Source organism: Lathyrus oleraceus, chromosome 1, assembly GCF_024323335.1.
Source record: "Lathyrus oleraceus cultivar Zhongwan6 chromosome 1, CAAS_Psat_ZW6_1.0, whole genome shotgun sequence".
Lineage (NCBI taxonomy): Eukaryota > Viridiplantae > Streptophyta > Magnoliopsida > Fabales > Fabaceae > Lathyrus > Lathyrus oleraceus.
Window position 1 is genome coordinate 149,723,582 of NC_066579.1, and position 19,302 is coordinate 149,742,883.

The window sequence follows — 19,302 nt, forward strand, 5'->3', positions numbered from 1 at the left end:
CCGCTGCGCCTTGGATGACAATTCTCCTACACTTTTTTCTTCCAAAAGGTCTACCTCTTCTCTGAGGGCAGTGCCATTAGCTTCCTTAAAAAATGTGTTAGCTGTCCTCCATGTCAGTTCTTCTATTTCTACTGGGTAACTGCTTCCACGCCATATGTAAGCTGGTATAGGGTCTCCCTTATCGTTGATTAGGGGTAATATGGTAGGCCCATATAATGCGTGGTAGTTCATCCGCCTAGTTGCCATTGGCTTCTTCCAGTCTCTTCTTAAATCCTCTAACCAATAGCCGGTTAGCGAAGTCCGCTTGTCCAATGGTTTGAGGGTGTTCGAAAAAGAAATGTTGCTTGATTCTTAATTAATTCATCATATTCTTAAATTTCCTGGTTATGAATTGCGTCCCCTTTTCTATCATAATGGATTAAGGAACCCCAAATCGGCCCAAAATATTATTCTTGAAATTTTTTAAAACATTTGCCACTGTGATTTTCGCTAAATCTCCGACTTCAATCCATTTCGTAAAATAATCAAAGGCTACAATCAAGTATCTGAGTTGGCTGGGTTCCAGAGTGAAGGAACCAATAAGGTTCAATCCCCATTGTATGAAAGATCATGGTGAGGTGAGAACATGGAGCTTGGTGGATAGGGAATTGAAGATGTCTTCATGTCACTGGTATTGTTTGCACGCTTCATATACTTTCGAGTGTCCTGGACCATGGTCAGACAAAAATATCTCACCACCAGGACTTTTTGGCCAAGGCGACTACTTTTAGGTGTTACCCAACTATTACCTCGTGTACCTCTAAGAAAGCTTAACTAGCCTTTCCCTTTTATAAGCATCTTAGAAGGGGAGTGTAAAAACCTCTCTTATACAAGTTCCCCTAGACTATTATATATATGTTGGCCCTCTTCTTCACGAGGATAGCTTTTAATAGATCTGGGGTAGGTTATTATGATCAATGTAATCTTTAATTGGAGTGATCGTACACCTATGGTCATCACAAATTTCTCAAATGGTCTAATAATCAACATTTTCTTAGTTTCTTGGATGAATGAATGATTGATTCCGGGACTTCGCATGCTGGATAACCAGGATAATACATCAATGTGAGTATTTTCCTCGCGGGGGACGTGAGAAATTTCATATTCCCTAAATTTTTCAAAATTTTCAGTAGCCAATTTATATTATTTTTGTAATAAAAGGCCTTTAGCTTGAGCTTTACCCCATATTTGAGAGATGACTAACTGGGAATCTGTTCGCAGTTTGAGGTATTCTCCCCTCACTTCCCCTCCTAATGATATCCCAATCATTACTACCTCGTGTTCAACTTGATTGTTGGTGTTCGGGAATTCGAACATCAATGAGACTTCTATCATCAGTCCACAATTGTTTTCCAGGATGACTCCTGCTCTGCTTCCATAACTATTAGATGGTCCATCTATGAATACCACCCAGGTGTGGTCTGGTGCAGGCGACATGACATTCATCTCTGCCAAAACGTCGGTGAATAGTTGGGATTTTAGTGACTTCCTTGCTTTAAAATAGATTTGAAATTCTAGCAACTCTATTGCCCATTCCGTTAATCTCCCGGCCAAGTATGGTTGATAAAACATATTCCTTAAGGGTAAATCTGTCTAAACCACAATGCAGTGTGCCAAGAAGTACCTTCTGAGCTTTCGTGACGCCACTACCACGACCATGGCAACTTTTTAAATTTTTTGATATCGAGTTTCTACTTCGGCTAGGGCCTTTGATACGAAATATACTAGACTTAACCCGACACTCGTTTCTCTTTTGAGGACGACACTTCAACAACTGCGAGGTAAAGATACATAACTTCCCCCAATGATGGTCGGGTGAGTACCGACGGGGTAACCAAGATTAATTTCTTGGATTCAAATGCATTGTTGCACTCGATAATCCATTCGAACTCTGACTCTTTACTCAACATACTATACAAAAGGAATAACCTAATTAGAAAATTTAAAGATGAAACTGTTCAAAGTAGTCATCATTCTATTTAGTCTTTGGATGTACTTCTTTGAAGTTGATTCCTTCATTTGGACAACTATTTCACATTTATCAACGTTAGCTTTAATTCCTCGTTCCGTCGAATAAAAATCCAAAAACTTGCTGAGTCTCACGATGAAAGTGCACTTTTCAGGGTTAAGCCTCATATTATATTGTCAGACCCTTGTAAACACCCATTGGAGATGTTGAGTGTGAAGTGTTCCCGCACTAGACTTCATTATCATGTCTTCCATGTATACTTCCAGTGTTTCCCCTTGTAAGATCTTGTTCGTCATTCTTTGGTAGGTTGCTCTAGTGCTTTTTAACCCGAATGGCATTACATTATACTGGTAATTGGCTTGGAATGCAATTTTCACCCTGTCAGGTCCAAACATTGGTATCTGGTTGTCTCCGGAGTACACGACAATGAATGATAACAATTGGTATTCGAACAGATTATTGGCAAGTTGGTCGACTTGGCCGGATTCTCTCTAAGATGCACGAACTCGAACTCGCCATTCGAGATAGGTCTGACTTCATCTTCGTGTGCATCCAGGTCAAATTCATCACTGCTTCTTGACTCTGATTCCATAATATCTTCATAAATCACATTGCAAGAGCTCTTGTCATATACTACTAGTCATGTCAAGGCTTTATTGGCGATAACAACCGCGATAACTAGAAGTAGTTTGGAGTTTGTGATTCCGTCAATCTTTTCTCGATCTAGGAATCATAACTTTGGCCGATCAACTTGTTGAATTCCCAAATCGACGTCTAGTAAGAAATAATCAGGGGACAATGAAGCTTCGAGCGAGGTGGCACTTCGAAATGCGTCGATCGACGATATGTGAAAGACTAGATCTGAAACAGAATCAGTTTTTCAATCATCTTCATAAAAGTTACCACTTAGACTTTTTTCCCGGTAGAGATCTTTGTTTAGGTTGAGAACGAGTTGTTCTTGATAAAGATGCGGGAATCAAAAATTGTTCTCACGGACGACGCCACTGTTCCGTTATGGAACCAGAAATAGAGAGAGATGCAGAAGCTACAACAGAGAAGAGCTTCCGATACGACGGAGTAGGGGTGTACCTGCAAGGTTGGCACTCCAACACTCAAGTCAATACATAAAAAAATAGAGAGTATTCAAATTATGTTTAAAATTTGTTATCTGAAATGTCATTTCCTATAAATAGGGGAGAGGAATAACAACCTTACTATCTTTCAGACGTGGAACATGAAAGACTCCTGAATGTGCCTGAGGTGTAGATCTCTCGCAACAAAATATATGATAATCCTATAATAAGAAGAAGATTCTAAAAACATAACCATATAGTCGATCAAAAGATTTTGACACGAAACATACTATCTCAAAGGTCTCGTAGGGACATGGGGCCACCCCCTAACAATAAATATTAAAAAGAAGTAGCTATAATAATAAATTTATAAAAAGTATATATTATTTTTCCATAATAACATCCACGACTAATTATAATTGTTTTAATTATAAAAACAATAATATCTAGTCTATATTAAGTCCATTAAGTCCAAATAAATAAGCTCCTACTATAGACATACTCATAGTCAGTGTGACCATATGTATGATAATATATTCTATAATGTTATAAATGATGAAACCTAACAATATAACACCGCTTGAGTTGCAATAAAAATTGGTATTTAATAAACGGTGAAAAGTGACTAATGGGTAACATTTACAATGACACTTTAAGAGTGTGAGTAGAACATGTTCATAAATATTTTATCAATGTATTTAAAGAATTGTCTTATTACCTATGTTTCACGGCAAAATTCGTTGCTCTCGACAAAATAATATTTTCCTTTTACTTCCCTCCATTATACTCCATTCCACTCTCCCTCTCTCTATTATGCTCCTTTCCTTTCATAATATTCAAAGATAATGTTATATATATACAACGTGCCTATTGATAATCATTATTTAAATGTCTCCTCCCAACTATAATTAATTTTTTATTTATTTATAAAACAAGCAAGTAGTTAGAAAGTATCTTAATCAAACATACATTAGGTATATATATTAAATGCTTAGTTAATTTTTTTTATCTACATTGAATGCTAGAGCTACCAGAAAATCTCCCATTTCACTGTGCAATATATTAAGAAACCGCAAAGGGTAGAGAAGGTGCTAGCTGTGTGACCATTAAATAAGGGCAAACAACCTTATGTGTTTTATTTAATGCCATCACTCTCACTTTCTCTTTTCTTTCTCCTTCTATATATTTACCTCAATTTTCATCACCACAAAACTCATTCATATACCTAGCTTAGTAATTATTAAATTTTATTTTATATTATTGTTGTTATATAATTATATAGTAGTGAAAGAAGAATATGGAAGGTTTTGAAGAAGAAATTACAGAACCAGTGAGTCCTACAGGTCAATATTTGAATAGTTCTTGTTTGTGTATATACATTTTAGGTGTTTTAGAATTTGAAATTTCAATTGATGATTGCCAAACTCATTCTTTGCTCCAAGATGTGTTCCTTCCTATCAACACACGTTTCTCATCCATCATGGTAATTATTTATTTATATTTTGTTTTTATTTATATAGTAATCATGTCTTTAGTAGTATTAACTTCACTCACTTTTTTTTAAATGTTTACTTTTATTTCTCTATATGTTTGAATATTGTTTATGTGTATGCTTTGTTTTTTTATTGATTATGAAATTATAAACTTTGGAATAGTTAGGTTTCAAGATCTGTACTCGTGTTTTTTTTGGATGTTTGGCAAAGTTGTGTCATAATCAAACTATTTGTTTTAAATATTATATTCCATCCGTATCAATATATAATATATAAGCAAAAAAAACTTACTAAAATTAATAATTTAGATTAAATTTTTATATATTTTTTAAAATTATATTTATAAAAAAATAGAAAAATAATTTTAATTGATTACTATTAACTATGAAAAATATGAGAGAACGGGTTAAATACAAATTTTATTAAAGTCCATCTTAAAAAATATATATTTAGAAAACTTATTAACAATAGTAAAACAAAATAATTTAGATTAATTTTTTTATATTATTTTAAATAAGTTTTACAAAAAATAGAAAAGCAATTTTAATTGACTATTAGTTATGAAAATATGAGAAAACGGATTCAATACAAATTATATTTAAGTCTATCTTAAAAATATATATATTTATATTATTATGATTAATTAAAATAAAAATTAATTATTTTTCTTCTTATATTTGAGACAAGTAAAATAAGGTTTTTGATCAACCTAGAGGATTTAGTACATCACAATAAATTTTTATATATTAATAAATTCTCGTTATCACTAAAATTAATTTTTTGAATTTATCATACTATCATATAACTAATTTATATATAAATCAAATATATCAATTATATAATAAAAAAATCAATTTCACTTATAATATTGACCTATTAAATTTGAGTTAATACTGTTTCTTTAACCAATGTAGTAAAGTTACTCACGTAATGAATCAATGTTGGTGTGGGAGATGTCTAACATTTGTTGTTTCATTGAAGAGATTGTCTCATGTGAAACGAAAATATGAGACAACTTTTTTACCAGCTCTTTATTTAAAACTTATCAAATATTTAGTTATTTAATAAATTTATAATTTTTTTATAATAAAGACAAAACCGTAGTGAATAATATTTTTATTTAAAAATTAAAAAATATATTTTTTATAGGCTAATGGATATATATTAAACAAAACATAGATCTTTGCATGAGATCATTATATACAAATTATTGTGATTTTTAAAATTCACAAAATAATTTTTACATGCATATATGACATCACCTTTGTTATACTCACCAAAAAGATTTTCTCAACCATAAACCTAGTTTAACCAAAATATTACTATATAGTTTAGTTTAACTGTTTTGTATTATTGGTATAAGTATAAGAGTGAGTTTTACATTAAAAACAGAATTTGTGTATATTTGAATGTGTCTAATAATTTGCAAAATTTCATTTCCTATTAGTGGCAAAGAAAATGAAAAACTAATGAAGAAGTGTTTGATTGAATAGATCAAGGACCAATTCAATGGAGAGAAAAAATGGAAGAAAGTTGAAGTTAATTTGGAGGACCATATTAATGTTCCTGAATTTTCAAGTGAAAAATCATGCAACTCATTCTATGATGAATCTCTTGATGAATATATGTCCAAAATATCAATGGAACATTTACCACAAGATAGACCACTTTGGGAAATTCACATTATTAAATATCCAACAAAAAATGCAGCTGCAACTGTGGTATTCAAACTTCATCATGCTCTTGGAGATGGTTACTCTCTAATGGGAGCTCTTCTTTCATGTCTAGAAAGAGCTGATAACCCTTCTCTTCCATTCACATTACCGTCGAGTCAAAGACCTAAGTCGGTTTTTAATACGAAAGCAATTATTAAGAGATTTCCTTCTACTTTTTCCTCTACTCTGCGGTCGATGATGGATTTTGGATGGAGTATCGTGAAAAGTAGTATGATTGAAGATGATTTAACGCCGATTAGGTCACGTGCCGATGATGTCAAACTTCGAAAAATTACTATATCTAGTGTTTCTTTCACTATGGAACACATCAAAGAAGTGAAATCACGACTTGACGTGGTAAGTAAAATAATTCAAAGGAAATTTTTTATATAATAATTTAAAAATGAATAAATGAAATATCACTGGTTCAAATTCACATATCTACTATCTGATTTGAATAAAGAAAAATACTTTTAATCTATCTTGATTAATGATTTTTTTTTAACGATTTCTTTTGTAGAGCATAAATGATGTGATTGCGGGTTTAATTTTCTTTGGAATTCGATTATACATGTTAGAAATGAATCAAGAATCAAGAAAAGCAAGTTCAACAGCATTGGTGTTACTGAACACAAGAAATATCAAAGGTTATAAGTCTGTGAAAGAAATGGTGAGCAAGAACAATAATGGTGCTGCATGGGGAAATCAATTTGCATTTTTGCATATTCCAATTCCAGAATTGAATGATCCAAAATTTGAAAATCCACTTGAATTTATTTGGGAAGCTCATAAAGAAATTAGCAGGAAGAAAAATTCTTTGGTTACTCCTCTTACTGGCATGCTCTTAAATATGGTGAAAACTATCAGAGGACCTGAGGTTAGTAGTTATTCTTAATTAAATGTCATTATTATTTTTAATTAGTCTTGATAACATAATTAAGAAAAAATTTCATTTTATTTTTGTCAAAAAAAAAATTATATATAAATATGACACTCTCCAATCACTATTTTAAATAAAAATCCAGCTTTTAGATTACTTGATAATTGATACCTATATATAATTTAATATATAATTAAGGTACATTTGTTATTTGTTATTCAATGAATAAAAAATGAATTTTTGATTATAATAATAACTGGAAAATATAATTTTTGAATAAAAATTCAATTTTTAAATAAATATGTAAGTAAAAACTTTACAATTTTTTTAAAAATTAATAATAATCATCAGAAATTTACACATAATCTACCAGTATTGTCTTCTGTCGGTTTGAGATGAGATTTGCGAATAATTTTTATATTTTTTTAGTTTATTGTAGTTGAATAATAATCCATATTTTGTTTCCTTGAAAAAATTGTAAATTAATAAATGGAATTTTCAGGCTGCAGCTAGATATGTACACAGTACTTTAAGAAACTCAAGTACAACAATTTCAAACATAATTGGTCCTGTGGAACAAATGGCTTTGGCAAATCATCCAGTCAAAGGTTTATACTTCATGGTTGTTGGTCCACCTGAGGTATAAAATAAATAAATAAATCGCTTAAAATTTTTTTTTTGAAGATTCATTCACAAATATGTATTTTTGTCTTTAAAGATTAATTTTTAAGAATTTTGTTTTGGTTATTTGTTTGTGGAATTGCAGAGTTTGACAGTAACAATTATGAGCTATATGGGAAAGTTAAGAATTGCATTTGGTTCTGAGAAAGATTTCATTGACAAACACAAAATGAAGTGTTGTATGGAGAAATCTCTTGAGATGATAATTAAAGCATCAACAAAGACTTCTGCATAAAAAAGATTATATCATATTTCTAATTTTTTGTTTGTTCAAATATGGTTTGCAATTATTCTGTATTAGTTAGTAATTTTTTTTTCATGTGGTATGCAATTTTTGTTGAACATGAGACGTTCAATATTCTATGAGAGTATTAAAGTTGTTTTTGTTTTTGGACGAGCAATTATTATTGATTATTTGTTAGGTTAATACTTTCAAACAAACTTGGTAGATATGCATAATTTGGCTGCTTATATTATGGTGAATCCCAAAGTGTTTTTTTTCTCTCTCTTTTTTTCAAATGGGTGTTTGCAATTGGGCTAGGTCCATAATATTGAATATTGCTTTGGGCTTTGCATCATATTCATTGTTCTTTTCTTGGAGACACACAATTAGCATAGGGAATTTCTTACCCCATTCAATAATAGGATGGAAAAACATTATATGAAAATTTAAAATTTTCTCTCAGATTTCGGAGATACATCTCCGAATACATATTTGTCTTCATTCAAAACGTTAAAATTGGGTCACACCCAACATATTCTGCAAAATTTAATTCGGAGATGCATCTCTCTCTAAAACGTCTATTTTTCCATACATTGTTCGGGAGATGCATCTTCTTATGCACAACAGATAGAGTCCGAAGATGCATTTGCGTAACCATATCAGACATTAAATTTTAAGTTTTCTTTTGTGATTGTGAGATGAAATTGACGAAATTTTATTGCTATATTAGGATGAAGTAGACCATAAAACCGATATGAAGAAAATGACATATATAAAGTAATAAATCCAGAGTACGAAATAAAGTCGAAATAAGTCTAAATAAAATACAACCGAAAATAAAACGATAGTATAAATAGTATAAACAAATAAATCCAAAGTACAAATACTATAAACTATTGTGTATGACACACTCAGACCCGAGACCTTTTATACTATAGTACTTCTCGTGCCTCCTCCATCATGGCATCTACAACGTCCCTCACCTCAGAGTTAACCAAAAAGAGTCTTCTCTCAATACTCGTCTATCCAATCTCCATGATACGATGACATGTAGGAAACACATCAACAACATGATCTTCCCTAACCCGCTCTTTCTCTAGTATCTCCTAGAGCATCTTGTATCATATAAGGATGTGACACCTTGAAGAACCACCAGATGTAACTGTCTACGTTAGGGGTGTTCAAAACCAAACCAACCCAATAGAAAACCGCAAACCAAACCAAACCAAACCTAAACCGCAAAAAACTGCATTTGGTTCGGATCCGTTTGGGCCATTCTTTAACAAAACCGCACGGTTTGGTTTGGTTTGCGGTTTGTATTTTTCAAACCGAACTAAACCAAACCAAACCGCATTATGTTACAACTCAAATTTCAATTATCCCACATCCAATCCAAAACTCAAATTTAGTATGCCTTAACCTTACAATTAAAAACGATTTTCTCTTCCTCACACTTAGGATTTCAATTTCAACCTTCTTAAATCTCTCCCAGTAGTATCACACATTCTTCTCATCTTCTTTACCATGTACGTTTCGCTTTTTCTACTATAATATTTCATCTCTTATGTTCTTTCTTTTTTATCTTTTATGTTACTATTTTCTCTTCCAATTACGTTTTTATCGCACATTTCTTCTCAATCCCGTATCTCATATGTTCTTTTTTTCATCTTCTCTAATCTCTCTTCTCATATGTTTTTTTATGTTTTATTATAATTTCTTTGATATTATTTTATTCTACTATTATATATATGCTTTTTATTCCATTTTTGTCTAATCTAATTTTGTGCATATTGAATGCGGAGTTTTTGTCTAAATATGATAAGTTTTTATGTTATTTAGTAATGTATGAATGACTAAATACAAAGTTACGTTGTTCTCTATAGGTGTATGTATGACTCAATAAAAATATTGTAAAAAACTGAACCAACCGAACCAATCCAAACCGCATTGGTTTGGTTTGGTTTTATTTTTAAAAGTCATTCGAACCAAACCGAACCGCATGCTTTTTTCTCTTGCGGTTCGGATGATTTTTATCGTCAAAACCGCCCAAACCGCACCGCGAACACCCCTAGTCTACGTAGCTTCATTCACTCTCAATAATGGTACTTCGTGTCTCCTCTGGTACCATATGATTAAGATAATCATCAAACATAACATTCATATCTCTACAGGTCATAGTGGGATGAGCAAACACATAAGGATCTCTAGGAATGTACTGTATGTAACCAAACTTCCACATGACACGCTCAGGCAGATGAAGAAACTTCATACGTGAATCGCAAGCTAACCATCCTAAGCACTATGTCATCAAAGGAACATGTCTTACGGTGATCGACATTCATATAGAATTATATATCCTCTGCTACCAAGAGATCAAGATACACTCTGAACGACTCTATCGCTTGGTTCCCTCTAAACAGGGAAAATGCATAAGCATGTGGCATATCTTTAGTATCGATCAGTACACATGACCAGCAGGACATACATGGGAAGTGTTGGAGGATCCAAACCTGGAAATTGTTGGAACATCCTGAAACCACAACTCACTAGGCTGCTACAACCCAATAATCTTCCACCCTTGGTTGATGAATTTCAGCGAATCACGGTCCTATAGACAAATAAATCATCGTTAGAAACTTTTAATATTATAATAAACATGATTTAAAAATAATAAATCCAACTAATTTAACCTCTTCATCCTAAATATTATTAGAACATGATTTATTCGTTCCCTTAAAGATTTTGATGATAACAAAGTATTTAAAGAATAATAAGGTTTACTAATGGTTGTTCAAGTGAGCAGGATTAAAAGACATTAACCTTGATATAAATCAAGTTAATCACTTAGAAGAATCATTAAAGAATAACAAAGTGGTTCTGAATATAAAGGATCATAACCAAGCCTGCAGGATCTGAAGTCAAGCTATAACAAGGTTTCAAACCTATCAAAAGACTCAGTTCCACAAAAAAGTGATTCAGATTCTGATTGATCAGAATTTGTAAGTTGTTCATTAGCATCTGAAGGCTTCAGACTCTGGTCTCGACCCAGCCTCTGATGACAACTCAACTTCTGAAATACTGAAGAGCATCTGATTTGTACACTGTACCAAAGTAGTCTTGTCTTATCAAAGCCCTGGAAGTCTAGACCAAGTCTACTAGGGTTTTCGTTTTGCAAGGCTAAAGAAAAAGAGATGTGACATCTTCAGTCTTATCTACGTGATCGTAAATATCTAGTACCTTGGAAGGTACTGTGAGCGTTTCTATTATTCAATGGATAAAGCTCCATACTAGATGCTAATCTCCAACAGCTCTCTTGGCATACTTCTTCAACAAGCCTGCTCGTTATGTTCAAATTCTCCAATGGCTATTTGCTTAGTACTATAAAAGGAAGTTCAAGGGTATGAAGAAGATGTTGAAGATAATTGGTCAAGTTGATCAATATAGGTTCATTGACTTTGGTTGAAAACTCTGAATGTGCTAAAGATTCAAATATTCTGGAAGTATTTGAATAAGTTGTCAACATAATGATACAACACAAAAAGGATCTAATACAAGCAAGAAAACTTTTGCATATTTGTTAGATTATAAAATAGTGTCTTAAGATTTCTTATCATTGTTAATCTTAGAAATCATCAAGACATCAGAATTCGTGTTATAACTATGCACCACTAATAAGAACATCAAGTGCATATGTAGTTACTATTCTCAACTGCAGATTAGAATATGTAATAAGTTTCTTACTGAGTGCTTAAGCAAAGAAGTCTCTTTTTTGATAGAGTATCAAGTGCATATGTAATTACTATTCTAAACTGCTGATTAGAATATGTAAGAAATATCTTGTTGAGTTCTTGAGAAAATAAGTATCTTTCTGGATATATTGAGCATTGAAGTCTCGTGCTTGCAGACAAAGCATAAGTCTCTTTCTGGATAGATTGAGCATTAAAGTCTCATGCTTACGGGCAGAACATAAGTCTCTTTCTAGATAGATTAAGCATTGAAGTCTCATGCTTGAGGACAGAGCATAAGTCTCTTTTCGTGGGATTGAGTAGGAAGTCATGGGTAGTTCAGGCAATGACTTCTCTTGCTTAAGGGCTTGAGCAGAAGTTTCTTTCTAGTTTGATTTCGCAAATTGTAATCTGTTGATTATAGTGAAAATCTCTTATGCTGCAAGGGGACTGGACTACTCTGAGAGGAACTATGACATATTGTGTATCTCTTTATTTACTTCGGCATTTATATTCCACTGTGCAACAAACTCTGAAGTCATACTCTTATTTGATTTAGAATCTTACTTGGATTAGAATCTGAGCTTGACATCTCAGGTTCTAAACAGGTTTAAGAAAAATAGGTAAATTTTACCATACACAATTCAACCCCTTTCTTGTGTATATTTTTCTCACCTTTAATTGGTATCAGAGCCCAACTATGCTTATTTCACTTAACAGTGAATCATAAAAGATTCAGTGAGAGTCAAGGTTTAATCTTGATCTACTTGTTTAAAAGGAAGAGTGATTAAACTTCCATATTCTCAAAAGTCAGAAAAACCAGAAGAAGCTTCTGTTTGAGAAGTTTCTAATGGAGATTCTGATGATGAGGAAATGGTCTTCCTCTTCAAGAGATTTAAATAGTTGACCAAGAGAAACAAGAGACTCTCTGGTAGAAGCTCTAAATTCAAAGGTTTTTGTTCTAGAAATAGAGAACATGATTAGAAGATCGTCTACAACTGCAACAAGCCTGGTCACTTCTAAAATGATTGTCCTAATCTACAAACGGACAAATCATTTAAGGGAAGCCTTGTGAAGGATAGTTTCAAGGGCAAGTTCAAGAAAGGTCTTATGGCAACATGGGATGAACTTGGTGACGAAGAAGATTCAGATAGAGAATCTGAAGAAGCCAACCTTGCACTGATGGCTCTCACACTCTCTAATTTAGACTTCGAGCCAGGTTCTAATTCTGAATCTGATGAGGGAGGTGAGGTATATTCTTATGTATCTTCTTATGATCTTATTCATGATTTCATGAGCCATTGTCAAGACAAGGCACATGAAGGCTGTTAAGAAACAACTTGATTTTATTTAAGAAGAATTTAATTCTTTTAAAGAAAATGTTGAGACATTGGAAAGAAATCCAACTGATATGGCTCTTCAAGATTTCTTGTAAATATATCTTAACATAACTAAGCTTGCATCCATGATCCATGGAGTAAGTAAGAGCAAAGGAGAAGGTCCGGACTTTCATGAAAAATGTTTTGTTTCCAAAACCTTGACATGAAAGAATCTCTCATAACCATCTTCTTCAAGCTATGCTGTTAAAAAGCTTAATGACTAATTTGTGTCTGATGCTGAAGGGATCAAAGTTCTAAACCCATCAGAGTCAATAACAGAGAACTCAAAGGTTCTTATTGAAATGAAACCTGAGATCTCAAAGTTAGTAGTTTTAAAGAAACCAAAAACTATGATCCAAACGTCAAAAGGTAAAACGAGTTCAGAACCTAATACTTTCATGTCAAAGTTTGAAAGAAAATAGTACCTAAGACTTCTAGATCTAAGCTTTTGAAAAGTTTAGAAACTAATGTCTAAGCTTATCCAAGACATAATTTCTATAAAAGGAAAGTCTAGAATGAGCCTAAACATTACTTTAAGTCAAGGGCACATATTAAGGAAAAGCCTAAAGTAACAAACACAAAAGGATCCATAAGATTGTGGGTACCAAAATCTGAAATTGTGTTTGCAGATATGTTATAAGGAAAATATAATGCATATATCCTAATGTCTGGATAATATATGACTACATCCTACAACAAGAGGAAATCATATGTTCCTAATCCTAACTCTGAAAGAGGAAGGAAAATTTGAGTCTGGAGAAAAGCAGAAAAAGTGTACTATGGTTACTAGTACTACTCCAAGACAACGTTGAATGATGACCAGGTTCAACAACAAGAGTGTTTAAGATTGATTCTCATTAGTAAGAACATTGTTGGAACCAAAAGCTCTTCAAAATCCACACTAAGGTATGTCTAAACTCCTTCTTTTTATTTAGACAGCTTTTATGAATGAAATGTTATTTACTTTAGCCTATGTATCTATCTCCTTGATGCATAACTATCTTAGATGATATGTATGCATAAGAATTTTCAGAACAAGTGAAAAATATTCTTTTATATCCTTTTTCTTATTCTTTATTTAGAACCAAGTATTGTAGCCTAAAAAGTTTTGATCATAAAAGTGTTGTTGTTCAAGTCAATTCTTTAATGAGTTGCTTTTCTTGTCTTACCCTTTGTCTGTTAAATACTTAATTCTTCTCTAAGAAAGGGTTTATGATCTTATTTAAAAACTTGATTTTGAATATGGAGTATCAAAGACTAATGTTAATAATAAGTAGCTTCATCAAAGTCTTGAACAATCTCTGATGACACGTGGCCTCTAAAAGTATCGGGCTTTGAGACTCATAAAAAGAATAAGGATTACTTATAACTTTTTAAAATGAAAAATCTTTTGACATTTATTTTCTAAAAATCCACGTGTCTGAAAATTTCTATCCTAGTTGTGAAGCTATTTTGGTAGAATCTGTAGAGTAGTAATGCTTTACTCCTCGGATTCTCTATGGTCTCTCTCTCTCTCTCTCTCTCTCTCTCTCTCTTGTCATCTCTTGCTTTTTCTTTGTACTTGTTTATCTTACTTGTTGGTTTTCCAAAATAATATCTACGATTTAGCTTTTCAAAATCTAGTTGTCTTAAATCATTTTCTCTCTCGGTCCTGCCCTTTTATTCCCTATTTAAAATAATCCTCCTCAGTCTAAGTTTTTCATTTTGGTTTTACAACCTGTCTCTCAAAACTCGTTGACACAGTTGTGCAACCTTGCCCTGGTTGTCAAAAAGCTCTTATATCTTGCTCTTGGTCTAACTTGAGATGACCTCTGGTTCAAACGTTGGCGTGAAAAACCAATTGGAGAGCATCAATTAAAGTCTAGTTATCCTTGAAGAATTGGGAGTCTCTGACTATGATCTTATGATTCTCCTTCACTCAGGAATAAGAGTGAAATTTCATCAAGTAATCTTGAACCTCCTAAAGATAACACTGCCTCTCCTTGAGAGAAAGTTGTTCTTTGTTCCTTCAGAACGAGTGAACTCGTCTCTCTGCAAGGAAAGGTTGTAAATCTGGATGAGGTTTCATTTCACCCCGAGACGAAGAGTTGTTGGTGAAGATAATGTTGTTTCGTAAGGACAACCCAACTCCCTCTTCCTCCACTCAAGCTTTGACAGTCTTCATTACCTGCCTTAGTTTTTCTTTTTTCTTTCTTTCCCCTGAGAAAAAGTCTTTCCAGATCCTATAATAATTGTATCTCTTGGGATCCAATGTTTCATGCAAACTATTTTATCGAAATAGTATTTTTGTTTCAAGAATGGATCACTCTTGTTTCGAGTATTCCTTTGTAATTTTATTTTTTCTTAAGACTTGTATGTTTTGCTTCTTAGTTTAATTTGATGTATTCATTATTAGCTTCTGATTGTATAACCAAAGAAATTTTTATGGTTAATTGGATGTATCAAATGAAAAAGAAATATCAAGTTAAGAGTGTTATTTTTTTTTCTTTCTGAATTTTGGACTTCTTAAATCAATTTGCAATAAAGGAAATACTTATGACTAAAATATGGTATGCAATTAAAAAGGGAAAAATAAATTCATTGAGCTAAATGAATGATTACAAAAATATGTTTATAATATTAATCCTAATCATCCCTAAGTCTCCAAGCATAGAAAAAGTTCCCCCAATTTAAATCCAATTTGTCTTCTTCATCTGAATCAAAATGAATCACCTCTTTTAATCTTGTTCTTCTTTTGGACTTCTTCTTTTTCTTACCAGTCTTATTATGTGGCTTTAGTACATGAGGATGAGTGGTTGAAGGAATTCCTTCAGAGTGTCTAATCTTATTATCAAAAGATGCCTCAGAGACTACATGAGCCTCTGAAACAATGGGAGTAGTAGAATGTTCAGAAGTTGTCATCTTGAAACAAACATATGTTGAGTGAATGGGGATTTGTGTTTTGGCCTTAACATGTGCTTTTATGACATTTTTTTTGGAAGATCACACACTTTGTGTGTTTAGGTTTCTGATCTTTGGAATCTCAAGGCCAATCACTAATTAAGTATGTCATACTAGATCATAATTACTCCTTGGAAACTGAAACGGTAGTGATTTACCACAAGAAGTAAAGATTTTTTTTCAGATTCTTAAAAAAAACTTTATTTTGTTTTAAATTGTCTCTTCTGAAAAATGTGTTAATCTTTTAAATATTTTCAAATATTTCAATGTTTTCAACTTCAAAATTATGTGTATTTAAACTGTTTTAAATTTCATTTTATTTTTTCTCAGTTTTATTGTTCTTCTCTTTCTTTTCAAATCTTTTTGATAATGACAAAGGAGGAGAAAATGCATAGAGTATTTAAGAAGAAATTAAAGCATCAGAACTTGAACAAAGCAGTTTCTACCGAAACAACTTATGATTTATAAGATTTATGTTGTTTATATTTTTGAGTAATTTATCTTATTGAGCTTAAATGAATAATTTTAATTAAACAAAGACAAGAACTTAAGGAAAGCTTTTACAAACCTTACCTTAATGAACTGTCAGACTAAAGAAAGAGCTTACGAACCTTAACCTAAGGCCTGTCAAACTCAGGGGGAGTTTACAAACCTCATATCCTGATGTTAGAATTTGTTGATTAAAATTATAGGATTCAATTAACATAGATAACGAGTTAAGGGGTGGGATGACAATCCATCATTACATAAAACTGATCGAAGAAACAAATTAAAACAAGTCGAAGAGGAGCAAAAAGGAAGAAGAAAGACCAAAGAATAAGGAAAAAATAGCTAAGTGTGAAGAAATTGGACTTAGTGAAAATTAAGGTGAAAAGGGAGCAAAAGTGTGTCGCCACTTGAATAATCACGCACAACACCGTGCACGGTAGAGTTATAAAGGTTGCATCCCACGCGATGCAGATCATCACATGTGCGATGGATCCTTTCTTTTGGGCTTTTCTAACACGTTTTGGTCCATTCTGAAGGCTATAAATGAAGGAAAATTGCAATCTAAAATGCAACAGAAATTACATTTTTTTCCTTTAGTGATCCTTACGAATGGGCATGACCGGTGATAGAAGCCGTTATCTCTTGTGAAGATTAAAACATTTGATGCAGATCTAAGGAGTGATCACGAGCGTTGAATGGTGACAACTCCTCAACTCAGTCCACATGAACGGATTCCTTCAGTCTCAGTGCTAGCTGCTATGAATGAAGGTTTTGAGTGTGTGTGTGTGTGTGTGTGTGTGTGTGAGAGAGAGAGAGAGAGAGAGAGAGAGAGAGAGAGAGAGAGAGAGAGAGAGAGAGAGGGAGGGAGAGAGAGAGAGAGAGAGAGAGAGAGAGAGAGAGAGAGAGAGAGAGAGAGAGAGAGAAAATCTCATCAAGTCAAATGCTTCTGCACAAGGGTTCTATTTATAGAACCACTTGTGTGGGCTGCAAGCTAAAAAACCCACTTAAGTGTATATGGCCTATATCATATGGTATACCAAAAATCACTTAAGTGCATGGTACCTTACCATATTTCGTATTCTACTTAAGTGCACTGTACCATACGGTGTTCCTTATTTACTCTATCTCTCATTAATCCGTCCTGTTGTGTGTGACCCTGTAGGTTTTTGCGACATTGACAATTATATTAAATCACGTATTTAACATAATAAATAGTGAGCGGTATCTAGCAACACATCACTGCTACCCAAGACACGAAAATGTCATGTGATCTGACAAACCCTTTTTGTGATAATACTTGTGTGTATAATTACCCTTTTTGCCCTTATGTCTATATTGAACACAAGGCATAGACCGTGTCATCCTTGTCCAGTTCAATATTGGGCCCTTAAACATTTATCCTGTTACGCGGGATGGGCAAATTCCATCTAGGTCACTCATGTCCCTCAGCATGCTTCATGGAGTACCCATCAATTGTCTTTATGATCATCTAGTTATGGATAACGTTTGATTAGCAATAAAGCACTCAACACTACATCTAGGGTCCATAGTGTTTTCAGATTGAAGGGTGGTATACATAACTATCACCATGAGAATAACTTATGACACTTTGCATAACATTCTATGTAGTATTTTTCATAGCGGGTCAATCCAGTATAAATATTACTCCTAATATTCATACCTATGTTTAAGACTTGATTACTCCTTATCCATGAGCCATGAAATATGATCATCAGTCTTTATACATAATAGTCTTAATCCTTTAATAGTATTCCACTTCATAACAAAGCTCGACTATAGATACTTTAAGAATAGTGTCCTTATGTTTAATGGGATCTCATGATTAAGTCCCACTTGATACATTAAGCAAACTAGCTATTCTAGGGACTTTATTAAACAAAAATAATAAATAAAAACCTTTTATTATTAATAAATAATTCGATACAAGTACCAAAAGTATTGGCCTCTAGGGCTTACACCAACAATCTCCCATTAGGACTAGAGCCAATCAGGCATACCCCTAATACCCATAGATCTAGTATGGCCATCATGCTTCTGCTGCGCAAGAGGCTTTGACAGTGGGCCAACAATATTATCAAGTGTAGCTCCTCTAAATATTTTTACATCTCCTCTATCTATTATCTCTCGAATGAGGTGAGAACGCCTAAGTATGTGTTTGGATCGTTGGTGAGATCTAGGATCCTTAGCTTGTGCGATAGCACCATTGTTATCACAATAGAGATCAATGTGATCCATAATGCTAAGAACTATGACAAGTTCACTAATGAACTTTTTGATCCAAACAACTTCCTTTACTGCACTTGAGGCATCAATATACTCGGCCTCGATTGTAGAATCAACAACTGTATCATGCTTTGAACTTTTCCAGCTTATAGCGACACCGTTTAAGCAGAACACATAACTAGATTGAGATCTAAAGTCATCCTTATATGTCTAGAAGCTAGCATCGGTTTATCCAATTACAACAAGCTCTTTCTGACCTCCATATATCAAGAATGAATCCTTAGTCCTTCTCAAATACTTAAGGATATTCTTGACAACTACCCAATGAGCATCATCGGGATCAGATTGGTACCTACTCGTCACACTTAAAGCATACGAGACATCTGGTCGAGTACATAACATGACATACATGATAGATCCTATTGCAGATGCATATGGAATCTTATTCATGC

At 33.1% G+C, this 19,302-nt stretch overlaps 1 protein-coding gene across 1 annotated transcript; it reads left to right on the forward strand.

Annotated features, from left to right (window-relative positions):
• Positions 1-4,230: 4,230 nt before the first annotated feature.
• On the forward strand, positions 4,231-8,238 carry LOC127123147 (wax ester synthase/diacylglycerol acyltransferase 4). The gene is made up of 5 exons (XM_051053397.1): positions 4,231-4,564; positions 6,068-6,646; positions 6,810-7,166; positions 7,672-7,809; positions 7,936-8,238. The coding sequence occupies exons 1-5, from the start codon at positions 4,379-4,381 to the stop codon at positions 8,083-8,085; spliced, it is 1,410 nt and encodes a 469-aa protein (XP_050909354.1). The 5' UTR covers positions 4,231-4,378; the 3' UTR covers positions 8,086-8,238.
• Positions 8,239-19,302: the final 11,064 nt, after the last annotated feature.

What these genes read in the sequence shown, in the direction of transcription:
- LOC127123147 (XM_051053397.1), top strand. Translation starts at nt 4,379, where the DNA reads ATGGAAGGTTTTGAAGAAGAAATTACAGAACCAGTGAGTCCTACAGGT. An exon ending in TGAAATCACGACTTGACGTG is followed by an intron (nt 6,647 to 6,809) that starts GTAAGTAAAATA and finishes TTTCTTTTGTAG; the next exon opens with AGCATAAATGATGTGATTGC. An exon ending in AAACTATCAGAGGACCTGAG is followed by an intron (nt 7,167 to 7,671) that starts GTTAGTAGTTAT and finishes TGGAATTTTCAG; the next exon opens with GCTGCAGCTAGATATGTACA.